This window comes from Typopeltis vanoorti, chromosome 10 (assembly GCF_054136105.1).
Source record: "Typopeltis vanoorti isolate ZY-2024b chromosome 10, IOZ_Tvanoo_1.0, whole genome shotgun sequence".
Classification (NCBI taxonomy): domain Eukaryota; kingdom Metazoa; phylum Arthropoda; class Arachnida; order Uropygi; family Thelyphonidae; genus Typopeltis; species Typopeltis vanoorti.
In genome coordinates this window covers 77,828,869-77,855,065 of record NC_143558.1, presented here as the reverse complement: position 1 = coordinate 77,855,065, position 26,197 = coordinate 77,828,869, and the positions used below count along the sequence as shown (strand labels likewise).

General features: G+C 35.7%; 1 protein-coding gene across 3 annotated transcripts in view; it reads left to right on the top strand.

Annotated features, from left to right (window-relative positions):
- Nucleotides 1-26,197, top strand: part of LOC150102528 (osmosensitive cation channel TMEM63C-like) — a 491,876-nt gene that overhangs the window by 164,796 nt on the left and 300,883 nt on the right. For all 3 annotated transcript variants that reach the window (XM_090398766.1, XM_090398765.1, XM_090398767.1), the window contains exon 9: nt 19,220-19,293. In XM_090398766.1, the coding sequence (XP_090254892.1) occupies nt 19,220-19,293 (74 nt within the window). The remainder of the gene's footprint in view (nt 1-19,219; nt 19,294-26,197) is intronic.

The following is a 26,197-nucleotide window of genomic DNA, read 5'->3' as shown; positions in this document are numbered from 1 at the left end:
TCCACCCTCCTTTAGAGCTTATACCCAAGCTTAAAATAAATGCAAAAAAAAGCAATCATTGCTTCCAAAACAGAGTTCGAAAAAGCAAAAAGCAGTAAATTAGCAGCCTGTCCAAACGGCAGCCGAGCCTTTTGGTCTCTCGCCAAAGCAATCGGGCGTAACTTCTTCCCAACCCTATTCCCACATCTGTCATATCCAGATGGCTCCGTTGCATCATCACCTACAGAAAAGGCCAATCTCCTAGCCTCACACTTTGCTTCCAATGCACACATAATTGACAATGGCAAATGCCCAACATACAATACCCATTATATCCTTTTGCCAGAAAGAGATCAGTAAAATACTGTCCAAATTAGACACAAAAAAGTCTCCTGGCCCTGATGGCATTCTGCCAATTGTCCTGAAGGTTTGTGCACTAAAACACTCCAATCCTATGTCACCTACATATACTGTCTTACTCCACTGGTATCTATCCCACAGCCTGGGAAATGGCCTATATTCAACCCATTCTCAAGAAGGGTGACAAGTCTCCTCCTCCTTCATCCCTGCACTGCTGTGCTATGGAACAGTCTTCCCCTTGCTGTGCTCCCTAAGGAATACAATATACAGTTATTCAAATCAAATGTGAACAAGTACCTTCTTTCCCAACCCATACACGGTACTAATGTACTATAGGTTGATCTACCAACATTTCGTGTATGGGCTCAACATAAAAAAAACATCAGTACCATAGCCACTACTTTAAATGTCACAAGTCAAAGCTTGCACTACATTAAGGATGTTGACATTGAACACAGAATTGTTTGAAAGGATACATGCCTAGTTCATAAAGTAGTTTTAAACATAAATGTTTGTTCAAATAGATCACTGAAGCCTTAGTACATCATCCTTATTTAAATTTGAATGATGGTCTATCCATTTCTGAGTTGCTCATCTTTACTAAATGAAGGTTTTATTTATTTGCATATATTTAGTTGTTTGATGTCGTCATCCTAACTTAGCTATTCTCAGTTAGTCAATTGCATTCTTCTATTCTTCCATGTTTGAAGTGATTGTTTTAACAGTACTATGTACTATAATGTGTTATTTTTAGTGCAAAATATCTGTTTCTTATTTTCAGTAAATCTGTTTATATTTACTTTGTTTACATGTTCTTAACATCTGTTTCACAGGTTCCTCTTAAAGTATGACATCTAAAAAAATTAAATTGATGATCAGGTTTAAGCACAATATTTTCCACAACTGGTTAAAAACTAATTAGATATATACTTTTTTTTTTTTCCCTGTAAGAATCCAACTTATTGTATTACTTAGTCTTCATGGAGTCTGAAGACTTATTGCAGGAGATTTGAACACTCACTAACCAAAATAACTTTCATACCTTGCCTTAAGACATTCAATGTTAGAGCACTCACCATCCACTTTGGGCAGTGCATTCCACTCATTAACTGCCTCCTAAATAAATAAAAACTTTTCACTTCCTTACTCACATGGCCTTTGTACAGTTTCCAGGTATGACCTCTTGTTCTCACATTCTCCCATTATCCTATGCAATAATTCCTCTGTCTATCCGATAGGCTCCTCTTACCGCCTTCCTAATCAATATCACTCTTCCTCCTCCTATCTGCCAAGCTCTGAAGACCACATTCCCTCAATTTATCCTCATGCTTAATATTCCACAATCATGAGACAATCTTATAGTTCTTTGCCTCTGCACTTTCTCCAGTGTTTCTTTATCACCAATATAGCTAGGTGACTGGATCTATACACAGAAATCCAAATGAGATCTAAATAGTGCCTTATACAGTGCAACTATCACCACAATGTCCATACACATTGTCATTCTTTGCATTCTAGCAGCAATACAATCTTACACATTTTGCAATGTGTCCCCCGAACTTCAGTTCCATATCCACCAAGATCTCTAGATCCCTTGCCTTCTCCACCTCCTGAAGCATAATTGCTCTGATATGGTAAACCTCATTCCATTTTCTCTTGCCAAACTGCATAACTTTACACTTAACAACACTGACATCCTCCATTCATCAGTCCAAAGCACCAGTCTATTCAAATCCTCTTGTAACACAACATCAGTCATTTACAGAAACAGCTCATACTGTAATGGGGGAAAAAAAAGAGAACTAACATCCTAGTAGCTGGCTTCAACAATGAAGCATTTTTCCTAAATCACATTAAAGAGGGTTGCATTAATTTACCCATAATTTGGGAGACTTACCTTAAGACTACATTCAGCCCAACAGACAGACTGATGCTACTATATATATTCATACAAGGTGTCATTCTAGGACATAAGCTTCCCTTTTCCATTATGCTTTCAATTGTTTTGACAATTATTTGATTTTAGTACCTTGTGTTCTGCAGCAGGTGTTTCTGTGTGTTGAGAATGCCTGTTTGAAATCCATTGAACTATCAGTAATATAATAAATTTCCTTATTTGTTTTTTGTTCTTTGTATACAATGCAATATTAGTTACATCAAAGGGGAAAATGATTTTGGAAGGGGAATGCTAGTTGATTGTGACAGTGACCACTGCAAAGGATTAGTGGAATTATTTAACAAGGTGTTGGTTGATTGTAATAAGGTTACTGATATAAAGAATTAGTGGAATTATTTAGTGAGTACTTCATGAACTTTGTATAATATTATTCTCACCAATACATAAGTCCCATGGAGAGTAGAAATGGAATGGATTAAAAATGGAAGTCTTCAACAGGTTAATGTTAATTATTTGACATCAGCCTGTTGTCATGGAGGTTCAAAAGAGGATCTTTTGAACAGGTTGTCAACTTGTTCTAAATATATAGATACTAAATATACAGTAGTAGGATTTTTGAGCTTGTAGGTTCCACAAATCAATTATATTTTTTATTTCTTGTCTTTATTTCAAAAAAATTCATTTCTACAGGGATGTTTCACATAGAACATCATTTGCATGCGCCCAGCATGCTTTTTTTTCTTCTTTTATTATATAAATTCCACCTACTCACAAAGATTTTTATTGCATTGTGGTAATTACTGTGGCTGGTCTGAGGTTAGATAATCTAACCTCAGATTATCTAGTGATCAAACATGTTACTTTTTTCAAGTAACTTCAAATGTTCTATAAGCAGATTGAAGACACAAGTCTCACAGGTTGAAGAGTAGAGATGCTATCCACCTGGACAACAATGCCCGTTAAATGAATTTAAGGTACATAATAAAATATTAGGGGTTGTAATTATTCATAAGTACTTCACAGTATAAACAACACCAGAGGAAGATAAATGGATTATTTACTAAGTTAGACAGAACACATTAGATTAAAAAAAAAAACTGTCTTTTATTCTTAGACACCCTAGTTGCATGTCTTCCAAATGTTTCATCTTATTATATTTATAGGAAACTTACACACACACTGAAATGTATTGTTAGATCCTGAATGAAGAACTTTTATAAAGAAACTATTCATTCAGGATTTAACAAGTTTAATATAACAGCTGAAAGAGAAACTTGTACTCCATCCGAGGATAAAGAACTTATTTACTATGTAAGAATAAATGTATCTCTTTAATGTTGTCTATCCAAAAATCATAGAGGATTTGTGTGTTAATTATAGTTATATTAAGACATTCTGTATGCAATGAATGGCTAAGTAAGATTGTAAACAATAGTCCAAAGGTCATGTGCGAGCTGTCCTGCCTGAACGTAAGGCTTGAAGCAAGGACTTACGTGGAAGGCAACTCTAGCTCGCTCTCCTGGAATAGAGCGCTCGAAGAGGAGAAGAAGCATAACATGCCATGTGAAAAAGGACATCGGAAAAGAGGGCGCTAGGAAGAGAGAATAAAAGGGGATTTGCGCCGTTTCTCGAGGCTTTTTCCGTCTCCTTTGAACCTGTTTGTTCCTGATTGATTCAAGGTGGTATGACGATGTCAGATGGTGAACCCTTTCCTTTGGATGCTTGATAGACTCCGAACGGTGCCAAACATGAGATGCTGGCATCTATAGTTTTGAGCTTTTGCTAAGTGTCCCATCAGAAGGAAGCAGCAGAGCGTTTCCTTGCAACCGGCAGAATAGACTAGAATGATCGGCAGCAGATCCAGATAGACAGAGACATGATGTCGGGTGCAGAGTAAAGCCTAATCGGACAACTACTGTGACCCTCCACGTGGACATGATCTGAAAGAAGTACCGAGCTGAGTTCAACAAAGGCGAACGGATCTAATGGATTCGTTTACCTTTGTTGAACTCAGAAATGTATTCGGGCAAGAAATGGTAAAGTACAGAACTTTGTTATCTACTTCCCAATTATGTTAGAGGAAAGAAAATCGTTATGTATTGGTCTAATGTGGACAGATTATTAGAGAACTTTAAGTGATCATCTTAATCTTATATAGGCAGATTTCCATTAGACAAGTTGTCTGGAAATGTTTATAGATGAATGTGACAAGTTTTAATGTGTGAGACTAAGATTGTAGACAGAATTGATTAGAAGTTCATAGTATTTATATTATGTGTATTTGTTTATCTTAAGGGAAAGTGTTATTGCTCATATGCCATAGGGTTTACTTGTTTCTCCTAGTTTGATTTAGTATGATATTGAATTAATTGAGTTTGTGATATTTTATATTTGTAAAATGTTTAAGGTCCCAATAAACATGTTTTGTTTCTTATACCCTGAGCCTTGCCTGAAGTCAAACTACCACTCATAAACTCGAACCTATGCGGGAGGGAATAGAAAGTATAACGTGTTAGATTAGAGGTCATGACTGCAAGCTGAGTTTTACATAGCCGTAGTTGAGTGTTTGTTTAATGAGTATGAGCATAAACTGGGAAGGTCTCTCTGAATAAGAGTCCCTTCTATCCTAGGACATTGGCTGGTGCAGCTTAAAAAAATAAATTTGTCAATATCTGAAAAGGAGGCTACCTCAGATAGAAATTTTAAAGGATTAGTTCTTAATTAAGGAATGATCTTTAGTAGTTAGAATGAAAACATGATAAAGTTTTAGAAATCGGCCTGTGACACAGATTAGCTTTCCCTATGAGAGTGAGTGCACAAGAAGTGAGTTGAGAGTCAAAGTTTGTTGTTATTGGAGAGGCTAGGTCTTATTGAAAGGAAAATTTTATGAAAGGGATAACTAAAATATATAGGAAAAACGACATAGCAGTATTTACATAAATAGCCACGTCATCCATCTCAACAGTAGGGCATCCTCAACACTTACACAAAACTGGAGTAAGAATTGTTTATATTAATGACTTAACCCAAACCTCAGTTACTCTCATACCGTTTTAGCCAGTGGCTCTCCTATAAAATATACAAAATACTATGTGTCCCCCATTCTTCCCTTAGCTGGCACATAAGATCACAATCTTGGGTACGTTTGAAAAGCTAGCTAAAGTTCTTCATATAATCTTGTCACTTTTCAACCTTACCTCCATTTTTCTAAGGACAAGCTTCATCCACTTTTGCATCCTGGGGTGTATGAAGTGAAAATACATGTGCCTGTGAGAGGCTGTTTTGGGCAGACCAATAGATCTGTTATATCCTTCAAAGAAACTACATTTGCTGTCATGATTATAGTACATCGGGATTGGCAATCTCATTTTCTGGACATCCCATCATGCATAATTAAATGGAAGATGGTTGCTTTGCTGCATAAAAATTGCTTTAAGTCTGAGATTCTATTTTTAGAATCAACATCAGCTATGAGCCATTACCCTAACTTCTAATAAGTCTGGCTGCATTAATTGACCAGAGATTTGGAAGACAGTCATTTTAAGATACATATAGTGTCTGACTTCTCTTCTTTTTATATGCCTCTATAGCATAGGTTCACAAACTTTTTCGGGCCACCACCCACTTTGCAAGAAATAAATTTTGTAACGCCCCCCCCCCCCCCATTATAACAGTTTTCCGCGTTTTGTCCGAATAATTATAAATAATTAATAAATAAAATAATTACACAAGATATAAACAACAAACCTACAAAACATAACTACAGAAAACAGTATAATATATAAAAGTGGTTTTATATATTTTATATATATTTTGAAATGAAATATAACGAATATATTTGCTACTGTAAACATAACCTATTATATACACACATATACATGTTCTATTTTCTCATTGACATCTATTTCTATCTGACATGGTAAATTTTCAAATGATTAAATAATTGAAATAGAAAATTGATAAAAAAAAAAAAAAAAAAAAAAAATTGATCGTGTAAGATGGGCATAAGATGAATTAAAATGCAATATTTAAATTTTAAATGATTATCTAATTGCAAAATCACGCAAATAATTAATTTTTAAATAGAGCCACCGACCCATAGACCGCCTGAACGCCCCCTAGAAGGCTTCAGCACCCACTGGGGAGCGGTACCGCCCACTTTGGGAACCTATGCTCTATAGGATGACATGTTGGGGCATTAGTTCCTTTTTCAATTACACTTGGAATCTTTTTTGAAACTATCTAATTGAGTCTTTTGTATTTGTGCTCAGAAGATGCTGCACAATTCTGTGAAATATTAACAGCTTAATAATTCAAATATTTTATTTTGTTCTTTTAGTGGTGTTTTTACTGTGAAGCACTACTATGGATTTAAGGTAACAAGAAGTGGCACTTATCTTTGCTAATCTGATAGTAGGATACAAATCGCAAATTTCCATTGGGATGATTATTTTTACCTAACTAAAATGCAAAACTCCAATGAAATTGGACACAAAATTTCTATCCAAATTTCACTGGATAAGTTATCATTATACTAGATGAAGATTTGGATAGTAAAGGACATTTTCTGGCTGGATCTGCTATAAAGCCATTGTTTCATGGGCTGCCTATACTTTTACCTCCAGAATCAAACATCTCCATAGTACATTCACAATAACATATTGATTCTAATATGGAAATATTTGCATTTGGTGCAAAGACCTAGCTTGGAATCCCATATAAGCTGCAAGAAATCTTTATAATAGCTTTTCTGCTGAAGGTGAGCTAACCAGTCTCACATAGAAGTAGCAGGTTTTTCCTCCTGGAAAGTTGGATTTTATATCCAACAATGAGCCAACCAGTTGTAGAATTCCCACAATTAAGAGACCATTCTCATAACCTTAGTTGCTTCAGCTGTAATTTCAACCAGCACAGCTAATACACCAGAACTGCCTAATTCATTGGCTGCATCTGATTCCTGCCTAAGTGATTAAGCAACATACCACATGAAATAGTGTGACTCTTAAAAGTGAATTAAATTTAAATGATCTAGTGAGATATTTAGGTGTATGAAACAGTTTTATTCAGGTCCTGGAATTGACTCAAAACTGAGAACCTGCTTAATCTAGAGATTTAATTTTCTAAGTATAGATCATGAAACTGAAATTACATCATACTTTTCACAGGATGGTTCACTAATGTACTGCATTCTTCTACAATATAGTGCTATTTTTGTTTCTCTCTCAACCTCCCATTTTGTTCACTTGAGAGAGATTAAAATCTTGAACTTCTTGTTGAAGTGAAATCTAAGGAGCATGAATGGTCACTTTGTAGAGGTTTGAAACTTTTCTGTATGCTCTTGGAAAGTCATCCAGTTAAACAAAAATTGCCATGTTTTCCTTTTGAGCGGGATAGTAGTAATCTGTAATCAGTACTAGTTTTTTTAAAAAAAAGTGGGACAATAGCCCAGGAAAGATATCATCATTCCAAGCACAAAAGAAATTATTATTACAAAACATCTCTAAGGACCTTTCACAAAAGTGTACTTCACACCACAAACATGTTGTTAATACTACTTTTTAATCTCTCATCTGCTGTCCATAATAATACTTTTGTAGTAAATTGTGTGTGCGGATGAAAGATCAGTTTCTAGGAGAAGAAAATCCTACTACCATATAAGATGGGTTAACTGACCTTCATTGAAAATGCTTATATAAAGATTCCTATTGTTACGACAAGAAGGAATCTTTATTTTCATCATTTCACTTGCACTATTGCAGGCATTATATTCTTATCGTAAATATTCTTAAAACTTGAATGGATTCAAATAAAATTCTCTTACTACTGCTGCTTCATAAAATCAGAGTTAATTGAGCAATTTGTTAAGGCATTAAAAGAGAACAGAAAAAGTTTTAAGCATCATTTCATGAATTTCCAATTCTTTAAGATATGAAGCTCAGTGATGTTTTTGTGGGGCGAGGCATAAGAAATATGCTGAAGTATATTTTCAAGAGGGAGTGACCATAGCTGAATAGCAAATGTAATTATAAAACTTTGATTTGAAACAAAAAGAATCCGGATTTCGAAAGTATGGCTGAAAATATGCTGGGGCAACATGAGCTTGAAATACATTTTTTGGAATTCTCATTTAGAGTATTTTCCAGAATGTTGATAATCCGGGAAGTGACAAGTATTCTAAAATATTTCACTAGGATTAAGAAGTAAAAATGTCAGCCTGTCAGTGTTGCCGCAGATTATTATTGCTTTTTAAAAGGGAGAACTAGTGTTCATGTTGGGGGAAAAAAGGTGACATACAGTTTAATGGAGAAAAAAAAAATTCTTTTTAAACAAAAAAAAAATTAGGGATTTTGAACAAACTTACATGAATCCTTCTCATGAATGGCTGTAAACATATCACACATTTTAGTACTGCAAGGCAAGCCAAGGAATTAAGAAACCCTGATTGACCATGAAACTTGGCAAACAAAATTCAGAAATTATTGCCTTTTCCCAATTTCGAAAAAGTCCAAGACAAAGTACTAAACGTAATTTTAATTAATGACTTATATATTCACATGCACACATACAGGGGGGGGGGAATGAATAGTTCTGATAAACACCTAGAACAAAAATGATATTAAATCAACTGATATCACCACAAGAAAGAACATATTTTAAAACCTTTTAACCCCTAAGTTTCATTAAATTATAATAATTACTTTTTCTTTTAGGATATATAGGAAGACATGTCAGAAGTTTTGAAGAAATTGAAAGAGACAGGCGTGGTCCATCATCAAGTTTTTTGTGCTGCAAGAAAAGTCTGCAACTGAGATTCACCAAACTGTGTGAGACTTTAGAGAACTGTGCCCCACCATATCCAACATTTGCCAGATGAGTGGCCAAGTTTAAAACTGGTCATCCTGAAATGAGATGCCCTAGTTCAGTAAAACCTTCCACGAAAACATCAATGCAGCACATGCTATGACCCTTGATGATAGACGATTACCAGTCGCAAACATTGCAAAGACTGGGGATATCCAGGGAATGAGTTGGGGTTATTAATTCACCAACATCTGGACTTAGAAGCTCTCAGCAAAGTGGGTCCCCAAATGTTTGAATGCTGACCAAAAGAGAGTACATGTGCTGTCATCTCAAGGGATTTTGAGTCATTTTGAAAAATCAGATCCATTTTTTGGCACGTATTATGATTGTTGATGAAACATGGCTTCATCGCTGACCCAGAGACCAAACAGTCCGTGGAGTGGAGACACAAAGGTTCTCCATGCCCAAAGAAGTTCTGAACCTAAAAGTCAGTAGGGAAGGTTCGTGCCATTGTCTTTTGGAATATGGATGGTGTTATCTTTACCAAGTACCTCAAAAAAGATGAAATTTTTACAGCAGCCATTTATTCAACAGCTCGGAAGGAAGTGAAGGAGGTACTGAAGGAAAAATGCCACAGGAAACTGAGCAGAAAACAGAACAGGAAACTGGGTGTGTTGCTTTCGAAGGACAATGCACCTGCTCATTGCTGATGAAACCCAACAGACAATACACAACTTGGGCTTTCAGTGCCTGCCTCACCCACCTTATTTGCCTGACTTGGCTCCATCTGAACTATTTCCTATTCTGAAATTTAAAGAAACACTTGTAAGGAATAAAATTTACCACAGATGAAGTCATCTACAGTCCTCCTTGTTTGTGCAACAATGGGAAGACGTTTTTCTCAGAGGATTGCAAATGATGCAGTAACGTTGTAATGAGTGTATAACACTTTGTGTTGAATATGTGGAGTAATATGTAAGTTACATAATTCTACCTCATTTCCTTCATGGTGATTATCACAACTCTTCAGCACACACTTGTGTATATATATATATATATATATATATATATATAAAATTATCTTTTGAACTCTAGCAGCATCTCAACCTGCTTATTGAGTGAGTTATCTCCTTCACCCAAACCAAACAGGCTGCAGGTTCATATCTCATCCTTTCTTACAGGAAAAATCTAATGTCTCTGATTCAAAAGACCTGAGTTTGAATCTCATTTAAATCTCATCTTATGTTTCTTTGTATCAAAGAACATTTATGAGCTTTTCAACTGAATATGAGTTACCTGATCTTAATATGGAGGTAGCAGGGTTTTTTATTCCTGGGAACTAGAGTTTTTCGTTCTGTAAAATATACAAACCAACCTGAAGAATACAAGTCTTTAGAACACCAACATGAATGCTATTAGGAAGTGTGCTTTTTTTTGGTAACCAGCATATTGATATTTTTTGTTTAACATCATTAATATAGATATAACAGGAAAAGATGTGCAAGTTATATAAGTTGGATGACATTCTTCCAGGTATTCATTAGTTAAATGCTGACAAAGTCGTAATAAAAGAGACTAGGAAATTCTCATCTGACTGAGTGAGTTACAGAAACAGTTTAGGTAAAGCTTGGTTGCTTTTAAAAGATTTAATGAAGAGCCAAAAAAATCTGGTATTAGAAGAAATGGTTACTGCTGAGTGAGGAAGGTGATCAAAATTGACACTGATAAGATAGGTGCTTTCATTCAGATTGTATTTTTAGTTTAGAAAATTTACTGTAATTAGATATCATGTTGTTAAATTCTCTTGAAAAATTCAGGTCAAATGGAGAGGTGAGGTTCTTATGAATGACGAAAAATTCATATTGATGCTTTAGCTGAAAGACCACTGAATTACCTCTGTCTTCCATTACAAATGGAAGATAGAGGTAACTATCTTCCATTTGTAATGCAAATGGAAGATAGTTACCTCTAAAGTATAGGTAGCCTTTGCATGAGATCAGTGTCATGACTTGTGGTAATATTAATAGCTGGACAATAGGACAATGTCTTCTAATTACCGTATTTGCTGGCATATAAGATGCACTTTTTTTTTCTTTGAAAATAGGTCTGAAAAACAGGGTGCGTCTTATATGCCGATACTCAGTTTTTTATTATTTTCATTTCTGGAAATTTTCTCTGTTCTGAGTTAAGTGATTTCTTTATTGCTTCCTTGCAGTGTGTGTGTGAGAGCATTCCAGTTACGTAGAGCAGTGTTTCTCAAACTTCAGACATCCGCATTCATATGATTGGTGCGGTATTAACAAAAGATCGTGCTGCTAAATGACAAAGACAAGCTGACAGTTGAGTTGAAATGCTAATTCTCTTCAACCGAATTCCTTATATAATATCTGAAACACGTTCACTATATATTTCTTCATTTTAACACGTTCGCTCAAACAATACCATATGTTGCACCGGCAACATATGGTTTTGCTTGAGTCATACAGTATTTTCTGTGTGAGGGTGACATGCGATTCATTAGCTAGTGCCTTTTTTATCCCAGTTGTTTCTAATTGCACTGTTTGTTGAGAAACATATTGCACAGCATGCAGATGTCTCTGTAACTTATTCAGTGATACAATAGGAACATTTTACAATCTCGAACTTCACGGATACATTGAATTTTATTCTATGCGTTAATGATGCATAGCCGAAAATTGTCACGGACCAACCGAAGACCTTTCATGTCCCCCCCAGAGCCAGCACTAGGGTCTTTGCTGCCCGTATGCAATGTCTATCTAAGCACCCCTGTAACGATTGGTTCTTTTACGATAATAGAAATTTAAATTATTTGAAATTTCTTAAATAAATTTTGACAGAACAGCCACACGTTGGTTCGCTAAATATAACGAACCGGGGGGTGTTAACTAGGCAGGATAATCATTAAAAACCCGAATATTCAAAAAATTCTCAAAAGTTAAAGCAAATTTTGATAAAGCCACTTCACTTTAATCAGTGAATATAATGATACAGGGATTATATCCTTCTCACCAATCCGAATCACTAACAAAATTAAAATGAATTTTAATTAAAGTTAAAATTTATTTGAACTAAAGCTTAAAAAATTCTTACATTTTACTAAATTCTTAGTAAGTTGTAAAAATTTTTTAATTATTTTTATAAGTGGAACTATCTTTTAGGAAAATAAAAGAAACTCAAGATAGATGAGAAAATAAGAAAAGAATTCAGAAATAATAATTAGAACATTTTATTAATATTAATATAAGTATTCAAGAAATAAAATCTTTACAGAATAACAGAAAATAAATTAAATTACATAAATATACTTGAAATTTTTTTATTAAAATTTTAGGGTTCTTGATTTCATATTCACTAAATTAGAAATAATGGTCTTAACATCTAATTCCGCACATACATCATTTTTAGTAGCTATTAATGCCAAACTAACAAGCCTTTTTTGTGACATACTTGTTCTTAAGTAGGTTTTAATCAATTTTAACTTGGAAAAGGAACGTTCACCGCTCTACTAACAGGTCAGGTTAATAGTATTCTTAAAGCAATTGAAAAGTTAGGGAAAGATAAATTATTGGACACAATAAAATTAAGAATATCGAAAGGGTTTTGAATATTTAAATTATCCTTTCGAAAAATATACCGGAAAGCACATAACTCGTCATATAGTTCTATTGCATTTACGACTTTTTGTCGCCATCCATCAAGAGAATCTAAATCGTCACAATTTTTTCGTAAATCTTCGTTATTAATTTGTAGTAATCTATACAATAATTGAAATTATCATAATATGTTTTTAGTTGTTCAAAACGTTCTATTAACGAACACATTGCAACATCTAGAAGTGTATAAAACACATTCACTCTAAATTTATCTTCTGGCGATTGTGGCATTTCATCATGATGCTCGTAGTCAAATTGTCGTGTCTTCTACGTCGTCGAACTTCCGTACCAGTTTTAAATTCTTATTCTCCATCCACGTCTTCACTCAGTTCTTTTGCTGTTTTTAGAACTTCTTTAAAATTTGTATCTGATCGATACTCTTGTAAGAATATTTTTAAGTTTTCGATAGATTCTAAATCAAATGTTCATATTTTTGTCTTGAAGCATTTTACTCACGGTCTCTATTCTATTAAGTAAATCATGCCAAATTATAAGAGAACAAATAAATTTGTAGTCCTTCATTTTAGCCCATAATGTTTGTGCTTCATGCTGAGTTTCTTTATTAAAATTTTCATTATTTAAAATTTCAAAAAGTGCTTCATAAATTTCTCTTAACTGATATCGTAGAGTGCGGATTGCATTAATTTTACTTTCCCATCACGTTTATGATGGCTGTTTCAATGTTAAATTTTTTACGAACTTTAAAAGGATTGCCCAATGTTTGTAAGAGAATGAAATGAAATTATATATTTCTTAAATAATTGCAAAGAAACTAATTGTATCTGCATTCACTTTGGCGGAATCGTTAATGATTAAATTTAGAGTATGAGCAGCACATGGCACGTAAAAAGCTCGAGGATTTTTGTTTAAAAGCAAATTTTGGAGCCCATTTTTTTTCCCTTTCATATTTGCCCCATCGTCATACCCTTGACCTTGCATGTCTTCAATGGGAATATTCCATTTTTCCAGTTGTTCCACTATTGTTGCATATAAGCCACGTCCTGTGGAATCTGATATATCTGCAAAACCTAAAAAGTTTTTCCTGATCTTGACAATTCCATTGTTACAGGAAACATATCGAATAATAATGGTCATTTGTTCTGTTTTACTTGCATCAGGTGTGCAGTCTAAAATTATGGAATAATATTTAGATTTTCAAATTGATAATAAAATTGTATCCCTGATTGCATTACTTAAAGTTTCCAATATTTCATTTTGACTGTCTTTACTCAAATAGTGTACTCTATTGTTTCCTTGTAGGGCCCTTTCAACATGATTTTCCACAACGGGATCAAACTTCGCAAACAGTTCGACTAATTTTAAAAAATTGCCGTTATTCCTTTCATATAATTTATCAGATGATCCGCGAAAAGCTAAATTTTGGCTACCAAGGAATTTTATTATTTCAATCAAGCGTTCTAAAACACTCGTCCAATGTTTCTTTTCCATTTCATACATGCTTTAGTAGTTTTGTTTTTTAAATTTTTATCAAGTTACTTCCATTTTAAGAAATTTTTCATGGGAACTAAACTAGTCTCATGTCTATGCAAAGTTGTACTTATATTTCTCCAATCGTTATAACCTTCTACAAGACTACTTGATTCAGTAGGCGTGAAAAGTTTGCAACAAAAGCAAAAAACGGAATTTAAAGTTTCGGAATAAATGAGCCATGTTCTTGGCACGAGCTACCTGTTTTCCATTTTTCTATTATAATACGTGTCTCCAAATTTACGACCATATGTATCTCTGGGATATATTATATTTTTCTTTTGAACAGGTCCCATTTCAATTAAAACAACTCGTAATTTTTCATCAGTATTTCCCCATTCACCTGGAGCTTCTAAATTTACAGAGACTAAAAATGTGTTAGTTTCATGGTCAGCTACAACTAAATCTTCTCCTAACTGTTTTTCACTTAAATCCTGTGTCTTGTTATCTTGTTCAACAGTTGTAATAGTACTTTCATTCAAACTCAATGATGTGCATGGTTCGTCAACTCTGGTTTCTGATGAATCGAGTTGGTTACAGTCTGCATCAGAATATTTTAATATTTTAACAAATTTATTAAGAGCCCCAGTTTGTTTCTTAATATCTGCTTCTTTCGCAGCATGATGCTTACGATTTTCTGCACTAGATAACTTTTTTTTAATTTTTGATTGCATTTTTATTTTATACCCACAAATTATTACACAAAACGTCACAGAGATGAAACAATAGTCCGCACTGTGCTACTGTCAGTAGCCTATTGAGATGCATACTGTTATAAATCTACTGTTGCTATCCTGTCATTACAGCGACATTGTAAAATTTTATTATTATTTTAACTTTGTATACTTGTAATTTCTATTAATTATTTGTGATATCTTTTTTCTTTACTTTATACTTTATTCTCCGTTATTCTAATGTAGCTGTGCACGCTTTCTCTCTCTCAGAATCTCACCTGTTTATATTATTACGTGCTATGTTTACAAGAAGGTCAAATAAGATTTATTTACATTACTATGAAATGTACACGAATTTAAACATTAGGGAAATTGCTTTCTCTATCCTTCTATAAAAACTAGCAAAATTTAGAATATTTTTTCTTCAACTTTAAAATACTTTCTTTAACACAAAACGTTATCTACTCACAGTTTACAAATTTTACTTATTAAACTCCAAGCTTACTCGCAAAGAGGTTACCTAAATCTCTGTTAAGTTATCTTTACAAATTCGATATCAACTTCTAACATGCCAATTGATTCTCTTAAGGACACTTCTTAACCTTATTAAACATTAAACATATATCTTAAAAGTCTTTCTAATACAACTATAAGAGGAATTATATAAAAGTTTTGAACTTACAAAGGCTCTGTATCTCACAATCAGTCAAAAGTCTTTCACTAAAAGTTCTATGGCAATTCTTTCATCTCAGATCTTCATCTGGAATTTTGGCTTCGGCTCTATCAATTGGGAATGTAGCGGGACTCGTACAGTTCCAGAAAAATGTTATTCTCCCACGGCAAAAAGAAAAACTTATGAGCGAAGGTACTTCGGGAAATTTGCCTCACCTTTTCTCCTCTATTTGGGCTCGCCTAAAATGCCTGGACGACTGCCGTCTCAAGTAGCTTGAATTGCCGCCTCTAAGAAACTGAAAATGCCGCCTCTAAGAAACTGAAAATGCCGCCTCCAAGAAAAATGAAACTGTTGTCAACTGTTAATTAGGATCCCTCTGGACTGGAAACTTTTCTATGGCGTTTAGGACTTCCTTTCAGCAATTTGAAAGCCCTGTCTGTGGCCTAGAAGTCGTTTCTCTCTAGCAATGTCTCAAACCGAGAAGCTCCTTTCTGGAAGTGGAAAACTCCTCTCTCAACGAACGTCTGGATCTGGGATGCTCTCTGATGATGTCTGGAACCGAGCAGCTCCGTCTCTCTTCGGCAGCATCTGGGACCGGGCAGCTTTAGCAATGTCTGGAACCGAGCTGCCTCCTCTTTGACAGCGTCTGGAACTGGGCAGCCTCTCCTGTCTCTGGATCTATGCAGCCCCTTCTGTTTGCTTCAGTCCCTTTTTATTATACCTCCTCTGAGACCTTGCATGAAGTTTGGCAAACCCCCCAAAGAATCAGTATGATTCTTTCGTCTTAAGTTTCAAGTTCGGCACGCCTTTTGTTCTCATCTGCTTTCTTTTAATTGTAAGTTGCCGGCCATTGGAAAGTTGTTTGAACCTTTCTGACTGACTTAGCAGATGTTTACACTTAGAGTCTGCAAGCCTTTCTCATACAAACAAATTTTAATATCAATCTTTCTAATGCCGCCATGTAGATCTATTACATGCAGCTTCGGCGATATAAACATTGCCTTTGTTTTTAACACTCTAACATATTCTTATTAAAGCAGTATATATACAGTTAACTTCCAGAGCGTTATTTACAATAACATCTAAAACAAACTATACAGAGACAAACAAAGTTTATTTTTACAATATTCACATGGGACTTCACCTAAGTAAACAATCGAATAGATTAAGGGGATAAAAATCCCTTATTGTTTTTCAGCCAGTAAGCGAAACTCTAAGATCGAGAACTACGATCTAAGCGTTTCGTGCCAACGAACTCAAGCGTAAGTGACCACTTGGTAGTGCCACACCAAGGCAACTCGATGCAAAGGTGGAGCAAGCTCCCTCACTATTCTTGATACAGTTAACTTCCAGAGTGTTATTGCCTTGGTGTGGCACTACCAAGTGGTCACTTACGCTTGGATTCGCTGACAGTTCGTCGGCATGAAACGCTTAGATCGTAGTTCTCTATCTTAGAGTTTTGCTTACTGGCTGAAAAACAATAAGGGATTCCCCTTAATATATCAACTTCACCCGAAAAATAGCCGTTTGGCTTTTCTTCTTAATTATAAACAATCAAATGTAATGTGCTTTGGAATATTTAAGTTACAATCGAGTTTTTACAGTACCATATGCCTGGTTACGTAGCAACAAATGTTTTATACGAAAATTCATTTCTGCGCATAAAAACTGTTCACCGTTTCACTTTAGATTCTGGAGGCAAGCATTTAGCCTGATCTCGCTGCAAAATTATAAACAGCCGGCAATGTACAATTTTTTAAAAAATTTTATTCAGTGTATCCAGCCTTATTTATTTTAATATTGATCATTCTAAGAATTTTTTGTTTTTATGATAAAAATTTTGTTTCTTAAAAACGAACTTATGACCTGTGCCCCCTTTGTAGCGCCGCCCGCATGCCCACTTCCGCCGGCCCTGCACGTACCACACTTTGAGAAACACTGACGTAGAGTTCAGTGGATGCGCATGCGCTGTCATTGACAATCACAGCTGTGTCCTATTCATTTAAACTTTCCAATTGTTGTCGCAGTTGTGAACGGTGATAAATTTCTGCCGTTAAATTTTCTCTAAATTTCTTGGCAAATTATGGCTGAAAAATGTCGCATTGTTACAATATTGCATACAAGCTACGTGTGATTGCGTATGCTAAAGAACATGGAAACAGGGCTGCAGAGAGGCATTTCGGACCACCCCCAACTGAGAAAATGATAAGAACTGCGAAATCCTCTTCCTGATTCCTATGAAGTGGAAGTGCAAAATGGCCAGAACTTAAGGCAGAACTGAATACTTGGATTTTAGACCACAGAAAAGCGGGACTTTCAGTGTCTACAAAAATGATTATTCATGAAGCAAAAGCGATAGCCACTAACAGAGGGGGGATCGCCAACTTTACTGGACCAACATCATGGTGTTCAAGATTCATGAAGAGAAACCAGCTATGTATGCGGGCTAAAACAAACATATCAAACAATTCCAGCTGAATATGAAGAAAAATTGATTGAATTTCATCGAGTCGTTATTAATGCAAGGAAACGAGAAAATTTTGAACTTGCGCAAATAGGAAACATGGACGAGGTGCCGCTGGCTTTTGATGTGTCCTCAAACAAAACTAGATTCCAAGGACACTAAAAGTGTTACTATTAAAACTTCGGGGCATGAAAAAACTCACTGCACGGTTGTTTTTTCCCTGCTGTGCTGATGGGACAAAATTGCCACCACTATTCATTTTTAAAAGGAAGACGCTACCCAAAGAAAAACTGCTTAAAGGGGGTGTTTGTACATGTTAATGCAAAAGGCTGGATGGATTGAGGAGGAATGAAGTTATGGATAGATAAAATGTGGTGTAGGTGCCTTGGTGGACTGTTGAAGAAGCCTGCCATGCTAGTATGGGATCAGTTTCGTTCTTACAGAACAGACGATGTTACAAATAAACTCAAGGAATTGAAAACTCAGCTGTAATTCCAGGAGGTCTAACTAGTCAACTTCAACCTTTAGATGTCTGTATTAATAAACCATTTAAGGGATTTATGAAGGAGAAGTGGAACAGCTGGATGCAGTCTTCAGATTTTGAGGTTACACCATCAGGAAGAAGGAAGAGCAAAGCTTCATGGGATGTTGTGAAAACTGAGACAGTGGTTAAATCATTTAAGAAGTGTGGCATTAGTAATGCACTGGATGGTACAGAGGACTCAGATTCTGATTTAGAAGAGGTTTCAAGTGTCTCTTCATTTAGCTCTGGAGATGAATTTCTGGGTTTTGATGATTAAAAGGTGGGTACTCTTTCCTAGTTAGATTAGGTATTTGTTGAAAGTAGACCTATTTGTTACTTTATATTTGAAATACTGTAAATTCATTATAATATTAAGTGATAAAGTTTTTTTCCTAAAAAAACTTTATCACTGAAAAAAGGGGGTGCATTGTATACGCCGGCAAATACGGTAATTGCTGGAACATAGGAGTCACAGGATTTGACTCCTATTGTCCAGCTATTAATAGAAAACAGAAGATAAAAGAATCGATCTTGGTGGTTAGTGCAGAACGTATTCATGACTTTTGCAGGAATTTATTTCAATATATATTTAAGTTAATAAATTATGATGATAAGCTTTTTCCCTTCTATGTATATATATATATATTAGTTTCTGTGTTTTAATACTGTTGAATTTTATTACATAGGTGAGTAGGACTTTAATGATAGTTGGTATTCCCAAAGAACACTGTTACAGAAATTTTCTTCTTCAGCATTTTCAGTAAGTTTTTACACATCAACCTATGTATACAATTATTTTTACACATAACAAAAGTATACATATAATACTTTTGTTATGTGTAAAGTTCATTAATTTGATGATAGTTATGGACCTGAATTAATCATCCTGAAAAATTGTTACATTACAGTGGATTACAATTATAAACTCAGTCCTACTTGTGTGTGTTGAATGTTTTTTTAACTTGGTTATACTATAAATTAAAAGATGCCAAGAAATTATATTCTTGGTTTTCATCCTTTATCCAAGTGTAAGCAAACAAAGATTTGCATGGGAAATAACTGTACAACTGGGCTACTTGTATATAGATGCTAATGCTTTCACATCAGCTGCCTTTGTATCCCATAATGCAACTCACATATCCTTGCAGACATGTATAATGCTACGGTATGTATCATTATTATTAATATCTGACCTCCATGAAGTCACTCATTGTGGGAGGTACACATTATTGCACACAATGCTCATCCAACCAGGCATTAAACTAATTCAGTGTGTCTATCATTCACAAAACATTCAGGCGGTGCATTCCACTCTCCATGCAAAGAACCTGCTCCTCACTTCTCTGCTCACACTCTCCTTATACAGTTTCCAGCTTTATGAGAAGGGCCACTACCTAGACTGGTTTTGGCCTTTATTGAGGTCTCATCAGTGGGAGCCAGACCCATAAGTGAGACCAAGGTTTGAAGTATTTGGTTGAAAGAGTTAAAGTTGTATTATGAGATACTAGGCAATTGATGTGAAGTCATTAGCCTCTATATCCAAGTATTCTAATTGTTAAGTTATTTCATGTGCAAATTTTGGTTTGCTTTTTTATTATTATTTTTTCTATATCTGATCCACACATGAAAGGCCACAAGACTTTTAGCCCATTAGTGCGATGTATGGACAAGAGAAATAGACGAGAGGAGTAGTCTGTTCACATTTCGCTTGAACAGCTGAGGGTTGTAATCTGATGAAGGCAGAGTAGGGGGAGACTGTCCCAAAGGACAGAAGTAGATGGGATGAAACAGGAGGTAGTGAAGTTAGTTTGGTGAGTTTTAAGATGGACTGTAAAAGGGTGTTGAGGCTCTTGTCTTAATGCTTTTGGAGGAGAGGGGAGGAATAATAGTGGCCAATTCAGCAGAGCACTGTCCATGAAAATATCTGTAGAAGAGGCACAAGGCAGAAACTGAACATCTATGAAAGGGATTGAAATGAGTTGGTGAGAGAGGGATCATTAATTAGCTGGATTGCCATCCTCTGGATAGAAATGAGTAATCTTAGGGTTTTGGTGCACCATCTCAAATATGGGAGCAATATTCCATGGCTGGATGGATTTTGCACTTTGTATAGAGTTAGCAGCTGTGAAGGGTTGTAATCTGATGAAGGCAGAGTAGGGGAGACTATCCCAAAGGACAGAAGTAGAAGGAATTAGTGATACCAAGGTTTAAGTATTGGGTTGAAAGAGTTGATGTTGTATTATGGGATACTAGGGATTGAAATGAGTTGGTGAGAGAGGAATCATTTATTAGCTGGATTGCCATCCTCTGGATAGAATTGAGTAATCTTAGGGTTTTGGTGCACCATCCTGTAAAAGGGTGTTGGTTAGCAGAGGCTCTTGTCTTAATGATTTTGAAGGAGAGTAGAGGAATAATAGTGGTCAATTCAGCAGAGCATCTGCTGAATTGGCCACTATTATTCCTCAGCGCCAAAGAACTTTAGTTTTTTGGTGGCTAAGGAAGCTATAGTTGAAATGTAGTTGTGCCAGAAAAAATTGGAGTTGCAGATTAGTTCAGGACAGAAATCTAATTATGGTTAGATATCTCAGTATTACTGAAAGTAAGGGGAGGGATGCGAGCTCTTTCTTGCAAGAGATGAGACAGAACTGAGTTTTGGTGGCATTGGAGTTTACAAGGTTGTCCTTGCCCCACTGGGATATATAGCTAGTAGATCTGAGGTCAGGTCTCTGGTTGTGGTAGATCTTGAGGATTCTAATATTTGAACACCACAAAGGTTGTTCAAATATTAGAAGGTTGTTCAAATGAAAAGGAAGAATGGAGTGTACCATCATCAGCAAAGCTATGGACAGGATTGGAAGTCTGTGAGAGCAGGTCATTTATACACAAGAGGAAGAGAGTGGGTTGAAAGAACAGAACCCTGGGTACTCCTGTATTGGTGGGGAAATCTGAAGAGAGTAAACCATCCACCATGACACTTAATGAGCGACCAGTGAGGAAGTTGGCAATCCAGTTGCAGAGTGAGGAAGACAGATCATAGAATGGCAGTTTGTTAAGTAGGCTCCTGTGCCAAACCCGATCAAATGCCTTTGAAATGTTGAGGGCAACCATGTAAGTTTCTCCAAATTTCTCCATGGCTTGAGTCCAGAGGTGAGTGTGAAAGCAAGATCAGCTGTAGATCATGAGTGGCAAAATCCATACTACCCTTCATGATTAGTTGATATGTCTAGGTGGTTCAGGAGTTGGTTGTTGATGACCTTCTCCATAATATTTGAGATAACAGAAGTGAGAGCAATGTGGAATTCCAATTTGATGAGATGCCTGTCTGGTTGACTTTCCAGGGCTTCTCTGGAAACTTTCCCAAACTTCTTCCACAACAGCATTGGCAGCACGTGACCTTCCTGTTGACCTTGAATTTTGTGGAAACAGCCTGTTTCCACAAAATTCTTGTGCCATCATGTATCTACTAGAAGGTTCTTTGCCATATTGCATGCAGAAATTCCTTTCAACTTATGTTGCAGACTTTGTTTTCTCAAACCAAAACACACAATGTGCTCACTCTGCACTATCAAAAGTCGCCATTTTCAAATGGTGTGACATATCATGGCATCTAGTGTTGTCATTTGGTAATAAAGTTACATCACCAAAAATTGATGTTTCACTACATTATGACACTCGCAGCTTTTGTACATATTCAGAGTTATTCTCTGTTCTCCTGCAAAGTTGTATACACTGTATTAGAAGCAAGAAACTGCCACAATATTCATCCATTAACTGAGTATCCATGACAGCTGGGCTATATATTTAACAAACAGACCACTCACAAATGAACTAAATGTTCTGTTTAAAGGTCTTGATTTTGCTTTGTCTCCTTACTTACTTACCTTACCTAAATTATGGTAAATGTGGAAAAGGCATCAGAGAATTACATGCAGCTGAAGCTAATAAATTATGTTTTGAGATTGCCCACACTCTATGCAATAAAAATAATCTCCTTTGAGTATATTCTCAGAAGTGGAAGTACAAGTTCTTCACCTCTTAGGTCAGAATACTAGTATTGCTATCACACAGGCTGACAAAGGTGGTGCCACTGTTGTCATGAATCCTGCTGAGTATAATCATAAAATTAATATCTTATTGAGAGGTCAACCTGTTGTGTGATTAGCAGGGATCCAACAAAGAGTCAACTCAATAAATTATTGGGTTGGCAAATAAGTTTGTTCGGTTTTTCAGAGTGAAATGAAACACATTTTATTTAATATATATAATAGATACTAGTCAGTTATATATTGACCCTCTATCAATGACCTCTTGCCATCTGTCCACCAACTTCATTATGCCTCGTTCATAAAACTCCCGAGGTTTACTGGTGAAAACCTGATCCAGGTGTCTTTTGACAGCCTCCTCATTAGCGAAGGTTTTCCCATTCAGGGAATTCTGCAATGATTGGAATAAGTGGTAATTGGAAGGTGCCAGGTCCGGTGAATATGGAGGATGAGGCAAAACATCCCAGCCAAGACGTAACAATTTACTTCGGGTTGTTAACGATGTGTGTGGTCTGGCGTTGTCGTGGTGAAAGACAACTCCTTTCCGATTTGCCAATGCAGGACGTTTTGTACTAATTGCACGGGCCAGTCGTGTTAACTGTGAGCAATAGACCGTTTAATCAATCGTTCTGCCTGATGGTAACACCTCGTAGTGGATAATACCTTTATAATTCCACCACACAGAGAGCATGATCTTCCTTGGGTGCAATCTCGCTTTCGAGTTTGTTTGCGGCTGTTTACTCTTGTGCCCCCATTATCTTTTACTTACCATGTTATCGTACACGACCCATTTTTCATCTCCCATAATCATCCGCTTCAAAAATGGGTTGTTTTCTTGCCGACGTCGCAGCGAATCACACATGGATATGCGAGCAGTCATATTGCCCTCAGTCAATTCATGCAGCACCCAAACATTGAGTTTTGAAACATATCCCAGCTTGTGCAAATGGTTTTCAGTGTTTGTATGAGATATGTTCGGTACTGCAGCAATCTCCCACACTGTTTGCAATGGATTTTTGTCGACGATATCCTTCACAACACTCGAATCAACCTCGGTCCGGCGCAAGGCGAATCACTGATGTCGAAATCTCCAGAACAGAATGTGGCATACACATTCTGTTAAGGCACCATCCCCATATACGCTGCATATATTTTTATGGGCCTCCGCAGCTCGTTTCTCTTTTTTGAAATAAAAAAGCAAAATATTCCGGTAATGTACATTATTTCCTTCCATTTCTAAAAATATGTTACACATGCAACTGAAGTAGGCCAAATGAAAATTCACTGGAAGTTTATGTAAAATGTCGCCTTTAACTGCGCAGTAGCGTTGCGCAGTAGTGCAGCAATAGCGACAGGCGAAGTGCCGTAAACTTGTACTAATGCATAAACTGATCAAACTTATTTGCCAACCCAATAAATTGACATTGTACAATTTTGGGATGCTTCTACTGTTGAGAGATCATGAATTCATCATGTTCATCTGACTTTTCTGTGGGCTACCTAAAGTCCACAAAGAGGGCTACCCACTATGCCCAATAGTGAATTGTATTGGACCACCTTGCAAAGCATCTTTCTCATCATGTTTGGGAATCTGACTGGTCACGCTGGTTCTTTATTAAAAACAGCCTCAATTTAAAAAAGAAAACTGAAGACTCGTGTCTGGCTAATAAGAGAATATGGTTTTATTTGATGTAGCCTCCCTATTTACCAACATCGTACTACAAGGAACTTGATTTTTGCAATCTGATTTCCCAGAAGACAATGTTAGCTTATTTACACAGTGGATGCCTGTGTTCTCTTTCTGCCCCTGTGTACATGCTTAAATTTAAGTAATATTCTTATTCTAATCACTTTTAAAATATGCTTAAGTAAAACATCTTGCTAACCTACAAAAAGTAAACATTTTAATAATTGAAATTGACTTAGTAGTTCCTGAAAAACTAGTGTTTCAAAACTCCCATAGCTGTATTGATCAAGTTGCACTAGAAGAACAAAGGCCATAACCATTGAAACAGAATAATCCTTGACTCCGCATTCTGTGACAACTGCCAAGTACTACACCTGCTTAATAATCTTCAAGGACACCAGCCAAGATCATGTCTGCTGTAAATTGCAAAGGTAAGATTGATAAGTGACTTTTGGCAATATTCTATGGAATTTTGCGAATATTATCATCCTGTGTGTATAGGCATTACAAAGTTGAAAGAAACTAGAAATAATACGTCTCTAATAAATGCAGTAAAGCTACTGATAGACTGAATTCTAGCAGCAACAGTTTATTTAAAGCTTTTTAAATAATGATAACGGAGAAGTGGGAATAGATGCAAGAATTCTCTTAAGAAAATTCAGATATCGAATAAGAGATCTAAATGCTCTTAAAGAAATTAAAAGAGACAACTTTACAATAAGAAGGCAACTTGAAGTGAAGAAATGTTCAATTTAGAAAGTGATTTGTTCATAATAAAGTGATTTGAAATTAACACTAGAATACAGCTTTGGATGTATTGAGGATTTGAAGATCAAACCTGAATGCTATGAAAAACTAATCAAAAAGTTGTCTATTAAATATGCAGAATTAACAAATGAAAATAAATTACAGTACAGTAAAACCCCATTTTTACGTTCCTGCAATTTACGTTTTCCTGCCATTTACGTCATTTTCCGTTGGTCCCGTCTTAAGCCTATTCTTAAGATATATTGTTTTCCCGCCATTAACAACTTGATGTGGACGTTATTTCCCGTGCTTTGCGTTTTTTTCTCGGGTGGCAATACTGATTTTCAAATCAATTTCTGTGGAAATCTGCACATTTCTGTTCCCAGATTGCGCTGCTTTCGGCTGTAGTTTTGTTTCTGCCATCACAATGGCTTGCAGTAGTAATCTGGTGATTAGCGATACTCAGATTTTTCAATCACAGTACGAATTGATATTGCAGAATTTCTTCTATGTAATTTAGCATGTGAAAGTTCTTTTCAAGTTGTGGTGGTGGATTATCCATGTTAGTTATGGAGAAAAAAGATTATCCAAGTTAGTTATGGAGAAAAAAGACAAATGTATTTCGGTAGAAGAAAAGATGGCAATTCTGTGATGTGTAGATTGGCATGCCGGAACACCTGTGCATTTAGCAAAAGATCTTGGACTCTCCATGTCCACTTTGAACACGATAGTAAAAAAACAGGTCAAGCATTGAACTCAATGCCAAGCAATCTGGTGCTATGTCAAAAAAAACGAAAAGCAAGAATAATTAACAATTAAAGATTTTTTTAAGTAGATAAATGTAAGTAACTGTAAATTCATTTATTTTCAGTTATTAAATTTTGTAATCTAGTATGTAGACTCACGTACTAGCAGTAAGTCATCTTTTAGCCTTTTTTTAATGTTTTTTTACATTTCCTGCTATTTACACTTCTTGCTATCAGTCCCCAGAAAAGTATAAGAAAGGGGTTTTACTGTATAAAAGTTGCAGATGAACAAATTGAAATGAGATGTTAACAAAATTCAGCACTGCACCACAATGAACAATGTTGAAATAAATGACTTTCCTGTTCCTGAAGTTCAAAAAGAAAATATATATAATATATCTGAAAATTAGTAAACCTGCCAGGAGTTGAAATAGAGGACGT